The sequence below is a fragment of the Schistocerca americana genome, chromosome 1, assembly GCF_021461395.2.
Source record: "Schistocerca americana isolate TAMUIC-IGC-003095 chromosome 1, iqSchAmer2.1, whole genome shotgun sequence".
Taxonomy (NCBI): Eukaryota; Metazoa; Arthropoda; class Insecta; order Orthoptera; family Acrididae; genus Schistocerca; species Schistocerca americana.
Genome location: NC_060119.1, coordinates 514,447,778 through 514,461,320, shown reverse-complemented (window position 1 = coordinate 514,461,320; position 13,543 = coordinate 514,447,778). Strand labels below are relative to the sequence as shown.

The 13,543-nt window shown below is 37.0% G+C and overlaps 1 protein-coding gene across 2 annotated transcripts in view; it reads right to left on the bottom strand.

Moving 5' to 3' along the window:
* LOC124605100 (DDB1- and CUL4-associated factor 1) overlaps window positions 1–13,543 on the bottom strand; it is a 245,064-nt gene that overhangs the window by 95,498 nt on the left and 136,023 nt on the right. For both annotated transcript variants that reach the window (XM_047136553.1, XM_047136560.1), the window contains exons 9-10: window positions 10,707–10,855; window positions 10,278–10,445 (exon numbers count right to left, since the gene is read on the bottom strand). In XM_047136553.1, the coding sequence (XP_046992509.1) occupies window positions 10,278–10,445; window positions 10,707–10,855 (317 nt within the window). The remainder of the gene's footprint in view (window positions 1–10,277; window positions 10,446–10,706; window positions 10,856–13,543) is intronic.

The window sequence follows — 13,543 nt, the reverse complement described above, 5'->3', positions numbered from 1 at the left end:
TGAGTAACAGAAGAGATATTGAATTCAATTGATGGAAGAAGAGAGTATAAAAATGCAGTAAATGAAGCAGGTGAAAAGGAATCCTCCTCTCAAAAATGAGATCGACACAAAGTGCAAAATGGCTAAGCAGGAATGGCTAGGGGACAAATGTAAGGATGTAGAGGCATATATCAATAGGGTAACATAGATTCTTCCTACAGCAAAATGAGAGAGACCTTTGGAGAAAAAGAATCACTTGTATGAATATCAAGAGCTCAGATGGAAAACCAGTTCTAAGCAAAGAAGGGAAAGCAGAAAGGTGGAAGGAGTGTATAGAGGGTCTGTACAAGGGCGAGGTAGTTGAGGGCAATATTACGGAAATGGAAGAGGGCACCAATGAAGATACAATGGAAGATACAATACTGCGTGAAGAATTTGATGGAGCACTGAAAGATCAAAGTCAAAACAAGGCCCCAGGAGTGGGCAACATTCCATTAGAACTATTGATAGCCTTGGGAGTGCCAGCCAAGTCAAAGCTCCACCATCTAATGAGCAAGATATACGAGACAAACGAAAGACACCCAGACTTTAAGAAGTATATAAAACTCCAACCCAAAGAAAGCAGGTGTTCACAGGTGTGAAAATTACCAAACTATCTGTTTAATAAGTCACGGGTGCAAAATACTAACACGGATTCTTTACAGACAAATGGAAAAACTGGTAGAAGCTGACCTCGGGTAAGATAAGTTTGGATTTGATAGAAATGTAGGAACACGTGAGGCAATACTGACCCTACAACTTATCTTAGAAAATAGATTAAGGAAAGGCAAAACTACATTTCTATCACTTGTAGACTTGACAAAGCTTTTGCCAATGTTGACTGGAATACTCTCTTTCCAGTTCTTAATGCGACAGGGAAAAATACTGGGAGCAAAATGCTATTTACAGTTTGTACAGAAACCAGATGGCAGTTATAAGAGTCGACGAGCTTGAAAGGAAAGCAGTCGTTGAGAAGGGAGTGACGCAGGGTTGCAGCCTATCACCGACATTATTCAATCTGTATATTGAGCAAGCAGTAATGGAAACAAAACAAAAATTTGGAGCAGGAATTAAAATCCACAGAGAAGAAGAAAAAATTCTGAAGTTTGGTAACGACACTGTAATTCTGTTAGAGACAGCAATGCACCTGGAAGAGCAGTTGAATGGAATGGACAGTGTCTTGAAAGGAGGATATAAGATGAACGTCAACAAAAGCTAAATGAGGATAATGGAATGTAGCTGAATTAAATCAGGTGATGCTGAGGGAATTAGATTAGGAAATGAGACACTTACAGTAATAGATGAGTTTTGCTATTTGGGGAGCAAAATAACTCATGATGGTTGAAGTAGAGAGGGTATAAAATGTAGACTGGTGATGGCAAGGAAACCATTTTTGAAGAAGAGAAATTTGTTAACATTGAGTATAGGTTTAAGTGTCAGGAAGTCTTTTCGTAAAGTGTTTGTAAGGATTGTAGCCATGTATGGAGGTGATACATGGACGATAAATAGTATAGACAAGAAGAAAATACAAGGCTTCGATATGTGGTGCTTTAGAAGAATGCTCGAGATTACATGGGTAGATCAAGTAACTAATGAGGAGGTACTGAATAGAATTGGGGAGAAGAGGAATTTGTGGCACAACTTGACTACAAGAAGGGATCAGTTGGTAGGACATGTTCTGAGACATCAAGGGATTACCAATTTAGTATTGGAGGACAGCTTGGAGGGTAGCAACTGTAGAGGGAGACCTAGAGATGAATACACTAAGCAGATTCAGAAGGATGTAGGTTGCAGTAGTTACCTGGAGATGAAGACGCTTGAAGAGGATAGAGTAGCATCGAGAGCTGCCAGTCTCTGGACTGAAGACAACAACAACAACAACAATGGAATATTTTATTCAAATTAGTCTCTACTATCACCTCCTAAAATGTGGAACAAATAGCCACAGAAACACACAAACTTAAAATTTGTATTTTGTGAGCTGTGTTCTACATGCGGTTGACTGCGGAAGCTTACACCAACACAACTTCTTCCCAGTACAAAATCGAATTCTGGTTGAGTTACAATAAAGCAATTCTAAAATGTTTAGATTAAGGTGCATGTTAGCACAGTCAATTACAGCTTACGAAAGATTATAAATAAAAGTATTAAGTAATACAGTAATACTGTTAAAATAGAACAACAACAGTTAAATGAAAATTTAGCAAAACAGCCAGGACTGTGATGCACAATATGATTTTATGTCTGTACAAATTAAAAAGGCACTTCACATTTTTTCCATCAACATAAATACAGGACAAGTCTCCAGCCAACCCATAGACTTCCCACACACAAACAAGAGAGTTTTTTTGCCCAACAAGAATGTAGCGCACACCACAGGTTTAACATTCGTGATGGGTCTTCTCACTGGAGAAGGAATTCATGTGGCATCGGTCAGGGTTTGGGTCTTGTTACAAAACACTACTGCTAGATGGCTGAAGGAAAGGATGTCAATCCTAGGTAATTGATTTTTTTTTTTTTTCCCCCCCCCCCCTTAATCCTATATTTCCAGTCACTCATTCCCTCACCAACGCAACTGTGATACAAAAGCAAGTTCAGCAGATTTGTGGTACATTTAATAGCCCACTGCTTGTTACAAACCGTAATTTATTTCTATCAATTCCTATAAGCCCTTATGTCCAGTACATAGCCTTACTGGCTTTGCCTTTGTAAGTAAAGAAGGGCACCCTGCACGGTGTAAACTTCTTTCATTGGCAAATCCTTTCTGCAGATGCCGACAACATAGCAATGGGCAGCACTTTTTTAAAATATTATTCATTAGACTTTTTAAAAACTGACATGCATAATTTACGAGGAATCTAGTGAATCAGTTGGATATTCTTATGATCTATACAGACTAACAGACAGATGAATATACATACTAAGAAACAAACAGTATCTATTACAGTGTGAGGAAAAATTTCACACATATATTATTATTGCATCCTACATCCATTTGAACCCGCTTATTTAATTCATGCCTATGCATCCCATTACAAATATTGCCCACCACATTTCCCTCCATTAGTAAACAGATGATTCCTTGATGCCGCAGGACATTTACTATCAATTGTTATTATTTTCTCCCCAATTCAATACTCTCACACCAGGCATTCAACTGACCCACCTAATGTTCAAGATTATTCTGTAGTAGCATCATATTTCAAAAGCCTCTATTCTCTTTCTGTACAAGGCTACACTCCAAATACCTTCAAAAATACTTCCTAATATTACATTTATGTTCAATGTTACATAATTTCTCCCTTTCAGAAATGAATTTTTTTGCTACTGCTGGTCTGCATTTTTATACCCTCTCTACTTTGGCCATTGTCAGTTATTTTGCTGCACAAATAGCAGAACTCACCTACAGCTTTTAGAGTCACATTGCTTACCTTTTAATGTCACATTTTTTAATCTAATTTCCTCCAATCTCCTGATTTAATTCAACTACATTCCATTACTGGTTCTCGTTTTATTTTTGTTGGTGCTCATCTTAAAACCTCTTTTGAAGACACTCTCCAATCGATTAATAACTCTTATAAATCCTTTGCCATCCCTGACAGAATTATGTCATCGGAAAATCTGAAAAGTTTAAATTTCGTCTTCCGTAATTTTAATTGCAATTCCAAATTTCTCCAAGGTTTCCTTTACTGCTTGCTCAATGAGCATACTGATTAACTTGGGGGTAAGCTACAACCTTGTCAACAACTACTTCGCTGTGATGTCCTTGATTCTTATGACTGCAATTTAGTTTCTGGACATAGCATGAATAACTACTCACTCCCTTCAGAATTTCAAAAAGCGTAGTTGATCCAACAATGTCAAAAGCTTTCTCTAAATCTACAAATGCTATAAACATATGCTTGCCTTTCCTTAATCTATTTTGTAAGGTATGTCGCAGGACCAGTACTGCCTACATGTTACTACATTTCTTTGGAACCGTAACTGATTTTGCCAAGATAAGCTTCTAAAAGTTTTTCCCTTTTTCTGTAAATAATTCATGTCAGTATTTTGAAGCTATGACTTATTAAGATGATAGTTCAAGAGCCTTCTTTAGACTTCAATCTTTCAGTGCTCTATCGAATTCTTTTTCCAATATTGTCTACCCCAACTTCTCTTTCAACTACAGTGAAACTTCCATTTTACGTTCTCCAGTTTTATGTTTTTCGTGATTCTACACCATAAATTATTAGTCCTTGTGAAAAGCCCATAAGATCAATGGTAAAAAAACCTCGACTTTATGTTTCTTCCTAATAAGGTTTTCCTTGATTCTAAGTCCTTACTTGATGTCTCGTTTGGCTTTGCTACATTTTCTTCCTATTGACATTTGCTGTGACTACTGAATGAATTATAAGTGGTACATAAGACAGATGGTTTGCTCCACGGGTGGTGGCAGAGTTGAGGGAATATTTCAGGCCACTGCGAAGAGGGGAGCCGTAAGAGAGAGGAAATGCAAACGTAATCCACTATCAGCACTGCCAACACAGCTTGCAACATTTAGCTTCACCACACAATTATGATACAGCTACTGCTACATTGCAGCAGCAGTGGAAAAACAAGACAGTTGATGCAAAGTGCTCTGGACCCAGCCAATACGTGATGAAGGAGACCAACGACCACCTTTCTTGTGCCACTTATAACTCAGTCTCATGTTTTTGCACGTGTTTCCAACGGACTGTAGTTAGCAAAAATATCAAACATCAAACTTTTAAATTCAAACACTGAGTCTCTGAGCTCTTACTGGCTAGCGACTCAAGTCACCCAACAGCTAGTGCACCTACCACACCACTAACCAACATAAAATGAGGTCACTTGCTGGATGTTTGGAGAGGGGGAGTGGCCCTTCAATGACGGGAATGCAGGTAGATGAGAAAGCATTTTGTGAAGTACTGAAAATATACTTTTCATGCAGGTGATGTGCTATGGCACAAATGTTACACAGAAATAGAACAATGGTTTCGCGATAGCACATTTGAAAGACTTTCTTGCTCAAATCTGACATGATAAAGTTGCAAGAACTATATAAACTACTCACATATATGCTTTGCACCACACACTGTAGAAAGTAAAGATTGGCAGCAGTGATAGAGGGGAATTAAGCAAAACTGTAGAGCCTGAGCATTCTTTCGAGTTTACATTTACACATTATACAGAAATTCACTGAGCCAACTTCCAATAAACTTTTAACATCAACTGGGGAAGTAAACTCATTTTTTTTTTTACATCTCTGTTTCCTCAGCGAGCCTAAAATAACATCTTGGCAGTGGCAAGCATCTAAACTGTAGCTCGTAAGAAAGCCGTTAAACAATAACAGCAATGGTAACAAATTTTGTCATTAAGCAGATGTATGTATTTCTGCTTATGGTTTAAACCATGTCGCTGCTGAGATATTTCTGTTTTAATACACCATGTCCATCAATGTTTGCTTTTTTCTGTGTGGGCAAAAGGAAAGATCTCTCAAAAGTGCATGTTTTAACATATAATTTGTGGTTGTAGCATGTCGGAAAATAGCTTGACTACATTGTACCCAGATATCAATTTCAATTTTTTGACAAGTTTTTACTTACTGTTACACACTGATGAAATTCATTATTACAAATTATTGTATAAACATGTTACTGAACATTTAATTTCATTCACTCAATCAAATTTTATACAATGTATCGGAGAGGATTGCATTTTTTAATCGTGTGTCAATTACATGTTTTTTGCTCATATTTTGGTTTTTTTTAAATGTTTTCCTTGATTCTGCGTTTTCTTCAGTTTTGCATTTTTTAAGTTCAGACCACACGGAAAAGTACAGGGTGATTCAAAAAGAATACCACAACTTTAGGAATTTAAAACTCTGCAACGACAAAAGGCAGAGCTAAGCACTATCTGTCGGCGAATTAAGGGAGCTATAAAGTTTCATTTAGTTGTACATTTGTTCGCTTGAGGCGCTGTTGACTAGGCGTTAGCTTCAGTTGATGCTCAGATGGCGACCGCTCAACAGAAAGCTTTTTGTGTTATTGAGTACGGCAGAAGTGAATCGATGACAGTTGTTCAGCGTACATTTCGAACGAAGTATGGTGTTAAACCTCCTGATAGGTGGTGTATTAAACGTTGGTATAAACAGTTTACAGAGAATGGGTGTTTGTGAAAAGGGAAAAGTTCTGGACGGCCGAGAACGAGTGATGAAAATGTAGCACGCATCCAGCAAGCATTTGTTCGCAGCCCAGGAAAATCGACTCGCAGAGCTAGCAGAGAGCTGCAAATTCCACAATCAACTGTATGGAGAGTCCTACGAAAAAGGTTAGTTATGAAACCTGAACGTCAACTACCCGAGGAGATGGATCGGCCGCCAGGCAGCCCGTGACAGAGCACTTCATCACTGGCCTCCAAGAAGCCCTGATCTTATCCCCTGCGATTTTTTCTTATGGGGGTATGTTAAGGATATGGTGTTTCGGCCACCTCTCCCAGCCACCATTGATGATTTGAAACGAGAAATAACAGCAGCTATCCAAACTGTTACGCCTGATATGCTACAGAGAGTGTGGAACGAGTTGGAGTATCGGGTTGATACTGCTCGTGTGTCTGGAGGGGGCCATATTGAACATCTCTGAACTTGTTTTTGAGTGAAAAAAAAAAACCTTTTTAAATACTCTTTGTAATGATGTATAATAGAAGGTTAAATAATGTTTCTTTCATTAAATACACATTTTTAAAGTTGTGGTATTCTTTTTGAATCACCCTGTATAATAGGGGTTTCACCGTATGTCTCTTCTCTTCTGATAACATTACCTTCATGTTTATTTCCCTTGTACAATACTTCTGCCTTTCAGTCTTCCCTCCTTTACTTGGCACCAGCTCACCATCTACAGTTCTTTCTGTTTTCTCCAAAGATTTCTTTAAATTTCCAACAGCTAGTATCTATCCTTCCCCTAATCATGCATGTTCTACAGTTTTGTATTTGTCCTGTTAATGTACTGTCTTAACCATTTCACACTTTCTGCCAGTACCCAGTTTTTAGACTTATGCATTCCCTTTTGCCTGCTTCATGTGCTGCATTTTTCTATATTCTCTTTTCATTAGTGAAATTCAATGTCTTGTGTGTTATCAGAGGGTTTCTACCGAGACTTCTTGTTTTACCTATCTGATCCTCAGCTGCTTTCACTATTTCATCTCTCAAAGCTACCCATTTGTCTTTCATTGTTTTCCTTATTTTTGCCTAATACTTCATTTCAAAACCATCAAACCATCTGATTCTTTCAATTTAGCGAGATCTCATTTCCTCAATTTCCTACCTTTCTGCATTTTTTTCAGTTTTAATACACAGTTCATAACCAATAAATTATGGTTCGAGTCCAAATCCACCCTGGAAAAGTTTTAAACTTTAAAATTTATCTTATGATTACATAATCCATCTGATTTTTTCTTCTCTTCCTTTTCTGCCCATTAAATGTCAGCTCCCATCACAATTACATTTTCATCTCCTTTAACTATTTTGATAATTTCGTTTATAGCATCATACACTGTCTCAACTTCTTTTTCATCTGTGAAGTTAGGAGGCACTTGACAAACTACTACTACGGTGAGTGCTGGCTACCTGTCTATCTTGGCTAAAATATCTATGGCACACAAAATTCACAGGATACAAGTCACTGATATTATTCAATAACATTGCAGCTATCACACCTACATACTACAACAGCCATAATCGCACTTTTGTATATTAGTAATCACTCATTGTTGCACTGACAAATAATGCAGGACAGACTGCGTAAACATTCAGGTGGCTAGAAATCCCTAATTTCTGTCAGATCTTTGAGAATGAACTAATGAAAATAAATCTTATTCTTGTACTTCACCAAAGTTATGACTATGACCGATGGATAATCAAAAATTAAAGTAGAACTTAAGTACAAATGTTATTTCATTAATGAAACTAAAGGCTGGTAGCTTGTGAAATGTTTCAAACTTTTTTAGTTGCTGGATTGAAAAAGTGGTTATTTTGGTGCCAGAGAACTATAAACAAGCTAATAGCAAGAAAGTAAAGACCAAGCAAGTTATCCAAAACTTACAATCCCTGATACAACAACAAGTAATTTACATCTAAGTCTACATACATACTTTATAGTTTAATTGGATAAATAAAAAATCTACTCACCAAGCAGCGGCAGAACACACACATAAAAGATGGTAGTAATTAGGCAAGCTTGTGGAGCGAATACATTTTATGGAATATTTATAAGATACATATATACTAGTATACGTTGTTAATACAGCACATGGTATGGGTTCTATTCCGTCAGGGGTCCCACACCACACTGCCTATTTTTTTGAGGGAAAAATCAAAACCAATGGGGCTTCGAATTTAAAATAATAATACTTTTTAGAATTATGTACATATGATTATGCAGTACTTTTAAAGCACTGGAAACAATACATCATCAATGTAAAAGATGTGTGCATTTTTAAATGTCTGAAGAACATATTCAACACAATAACAGTTTTATTAAAATGCATTTTACGTGATAAAATGGTTTAAAATCTACAAGCTTCCGACCGAGCATTCCACAGCCACTGTACAGTGGTGGCTGTTGTGTGGCTGCTGCTGCTCATCCCCTATCTAGTGCACCATAGCCTGCGTCACTGATGCCCAGTCCAGCACCACAAAAGGCAGTTGTTCCCAGCCTGGGAGCTATTACCCTCTGAAGGGTAGAAAATGTGTTTTACTATGTTTTGGTCATGAAACTGAATTCTTAAAAGGTCATTACTATTACCAATGTTTTATAAAGCTGTAATACTGATTACATAAAGTACCAATAATCAAAATTTTTTCAAATACTAACATAACGCTTGACACTTTGTGGTGGAGGTTACAACATGTGAAATCATCCTCACATAGACCATCCACTACACACATACTTTATACTTTTTACAAGCCATCCTTGATGGCAAAACTGAGGCATTATATAACCTATGTTTAAATATCTCATACAAATGTCTCCTTCAAGTTGTAGGTAGTTCCTAAAACAATAGTTACTACATAATGGCTACAATCCTACTGCAGACATTCAGTGTATTATTGTTACAATAATGGAAATTACTGGATGGAGCATTATGTAAGATAAGGGAAAGGCAACCACCCACCTACAGCAGATCGATGCATGCAGTACAGTAACACATAATGGAAGACAGAATTCACACAAGCTTACGATAATGCACACTCCTGTGGCCACAGCAAGGCTAATTATTGATACTTGATTATTGAAAGCATTAATTAGGCTTGCAGTGGCCACAGAAGTGGGCATTTGGGTGTCTGTGTAATTATGAGCGTGAATGGGTGTACCACTGCTAAAATGAAGATCTAGTGCTCGGTAGCTAGTGTGAATGCTGTTTTCTGTTATGTGTTACTCTGCTCCACACATCAATCCATTACAGGTGAGTCGTTGCCTTTCCCTTTTTTTATGTAGTGCAGTATTATTATTACTATTAGTGGCGGTTGCCAGACACAAAGCAACGGCAGCCTGAAGTCTTCCAATAATTGTTTATTTTTCGTCATTTTAAAAATGATAGTCCAGTAAGGTACTAATGATGATGACACTGTAGGGAGTGAACATCAGCCAATTTCTGACTGCATTTTGGGGCAATAGCCTCAGAAAGGTTGGGAACCATTGGTATAAGGTAATGTTATGGTTGCAAGAGCGTCATGCCAATTTCAAACTTCTAATGGCCAGGTTCCAATCTGTCTGTATCTACAGGGCTAACTTACTCTACACCTTACTCAATTCAGTATCACATGCGCACACAAGTGCTTGTCTTCTGCTTATATATGCTTTCAAAAGGTTTCTGGATACTTAAGCATTTTGTACTTTACAACAATTAAAATAATGTATTACTGAAGTACTGAAAAGTGATAACGTCAGAGTAACAAGCTGAGGCAATGCTTTTGAACCAGAGTTACATCCCTATTTCATTTGAAGGAATGTCATTGGTAAATCAGTATCTCCATATCGTAAAGAGAGAAAATTATGGTAATACTGAAATGCTGATTAAGCGACAACCAACTACTATGAATTTCATGCAGATTATTGGGAGATAATTTAATCTTCATTAATAATTACAGACAGTAAAAGTTAAAAATTGTTTAGCTATTTTTACTAATTTTAAAAATTACAAATCCATGTAAAGCATTAACTACATAAATACATTGCACAAATGATTATATAAGTACTTACCTGCAAGCCTCTCATGTTAATGAATTCGATAGAAAACTTTTTATGGCACAGCAAAGCTGCCAGGTATTTTAGTGCTTCAAATGCCAATCTGGAATCCTTAGTCTCTCTCACATTTGTGTACTTGAGTACTAACTCCAGGGCATTGTGTTCAAAAACATGACCAAGGAACTGTAAATTAAAAGAAAATAGAAAGTAGCACAAATAGTTCAAGACCAGTGGTGGATGCAGAAAGTGTGAGCTAAACTGTTGCGTTACGCAATACATTGTGGTAATGCAAGAATAACTAGTTGCTTGATGCAACCACAAAGGTCAAGTACAATAACATCTCTGTTCCTTCTTAGCCGAGAGATTGCTATCTGCAATCCACATGTGATTCAGAGTTGAAACCAGCATATAAAAGGAGAGAAAAAATTTTTTTAATTGACTCACCTCTTGATATTCACCCATAGGGGTTAGATATCGCAGGATTAAAATTTGTCTTGTGGATAATGTTGGTGGGTACATCTGCATATTACCAATGACATAGCTTTCCATTTCAGCCCATGATGAATTACTGTGTTCACTGGCTGATGTATTGGCTAAAACAATGAATATTATAAGAAAACTTATATGCAAATATTAAAACCACAACAGCATTTATTTTGTTGTTACAGTTTTTTTTCATGTTCATATAGCGAATTTATAAATTATGTAATAAAGTAAAGCTGTCCTCAAACCCAAAGGTTTGTTTGGACACCACAGTGCTTTACTGATCATGGTCCTATTGGAGGTGGTATGCCCTTGACTTCCTCTGATAAATTAAGTATTACTTATGAATATTGTCACACTGAAAATATAATAAAGTCCTAACCCGAAGGTAGGGTTGTCAATGAAGTGCAACACGTAGAACTGAAAATACATTTCTTACTGACACCAATGTACAACCAGAACAGAAATGATCTCCTGGATGGAGAATGCCGCTATTTAAATGAACATCAAATATTCTAGCATGCTAGAATATTTATATGAACACCAAATATTTCAGAATATAAGAACAGTACAAACACAAGATATTTCTAAAACATTACATAAACGATGAATACAAATAATTGCCAATGGTAGGGTTTAAACTGGCAACCAATGGCATGCTAACTAGTGAAACTAACCACTATGCCAGACAGTGCGCACCATAGCTCTCAACAATATGAATGCTTAGAAAACTCACAATTATACGTGTGAGCCACTGGTTTTCAATAAAAATTTATAAAAACTTGAGTAACCATTCTATTTCTCTTTCATTCACAACAAATGCTGCTTGGCAGTCAAAATGCAGAGAACAAACTGCATAGTAAAACACAAGGTATACTCTATTACGGGTATAAATCTGAGCGAACCACCTTCACAATAATTCTCTATGATTCCAATCTCATATAGCTTGCTGAAAAAAAAACCTATATCTTTCTGTGCGAGCTCTCATTTCCCTTATTTTATTACGATGATCATTTCTCCCTATGCAGGTCAGCATCAACAAAATATTTTTGCATTCGAAGGAGACAGTCGGTGATTGAAGTTTCATGAGAAGATTCCACTGCAACAAAAAATGCCTTTGTTTTAATGACGTCCACCCCAAATCCTGTATCATTTCAGTGGCACTCTCCCCCTTATTTCGCGATAACACAAAATGTGCTGATCTTCTATGAACTTTCTCGATGTACTCTGTCAATCCTATCTGTTAGGGATCCCACACCACACAGCAGTATTCTAAAAGAGGACAGACAAGCATAATGTAGGCGGTCTCTTTATTAGATCTATTACATTTTCTAAATGTCCTGCCAATAAAATGCAGTCTTTGATTGACCTTCCCCAAAACATTTCCTACGTGTTTCTTCCAATTGAAGTTGTTTTTAATTGTAATTCATAGGTATTTAGTTGAATTTACAGGCTTCAGATTTGACTGATTTATCGTGTAATCGAAGTTTAACGGATACCTTTTAGCACTCATGTGGATGACCACACACTTTTTGTTATTTAGGGTCAACTGTCAATTTTTGCACCATATAGATATCCTTTCTAAATCATTTTGCAATTTCTTTTGATCGTCTGATGACTTTACTAAACAATAAATGACAGCACATCTGCGAACAACCTACGATGGCTGCTAGGATTGTCTCCTAAATCGTTTATAGAGATAAGGAACAGCAAAGGGCCTATAACATTACCTTGGGAAATGCCAGAAACAACTTCTGTTTCACTCAATGACTTTCCGTCAGTTACTATGAACTGTGACCTCTACGACAGGATATCATGAATCCAGTCACATAACTGAGGTGATATTCCATAAGCATGCCATTTCACGACAAGTCGCTTGTGTACTACTGTGCCAAATGCCTTCTGGAAATCTAGAAATATGGAATCAATTTGAAACCCCTTGTCAATAGCACTCAACACTTCTTGTAAGTAAACAGCTAGTTGTGTTTCACAAGAACTATGTTTTCTAAATCTGTGTTGACTGTGGATCAATAAACTGTCCTCTTCGAGATAATGCATAGTGTTTGAATACAATTTATGTTCCAAAATCCTGTTGCATATTGACGCTAATGATATGGGCCTGTAATTTAGTGGATTACTCCTACTCCCTTCTTGAATGTTAATGTGACCTGTGCAACTTTCCAGTATTTGGGTACAGATCTTTCGTCAAGAAAATGGTTGTATATGATTGTTAAGTATGGAGCTATTGCATCAGCATACTCTGAAAGGAACCTACTTGGTATACAGTCTGGACTGGAAGACTTGCTTTTATTAAACGATTTAAGTTGCTTCACTACTCCAAGGATATCTACTTCTACACTACTCATGTTGGCAGCTGTTCTTGATTCGAATTGTGGGATACTTACTTCGTCTTCTTTTGTGAAGGCATTTCGGAAAGAAGTGTTTAGTAACTCTGCTTTGTCAGCACTGTCTTTAACAGTATCTCCATTGCTATGACTCAGAGAAGGCAGTGTCTTGCCACTAGCATACTTCACACAGGACCAGAATCTCCTTGGATTTTCTGCCAGATTTTGAGACAAAGTTTCGTTGTGGAAACTATTATAAGCATCTCACATTGAAGTCCACGCTAAATTTCAAGCCTCTGTAAAAGATCACCAATCTTGGAGATTTTGTGTCTGTTTAAATTTGGCATGTTTTTTTCGTTGTTTCTGCAACAGTGTTCTGATCCGTTTTGTGTGCCAAGGAGGATCAGCTCCATTGTTTGTTAATTCATTTGGTATAAATATCTCAATTGTTGC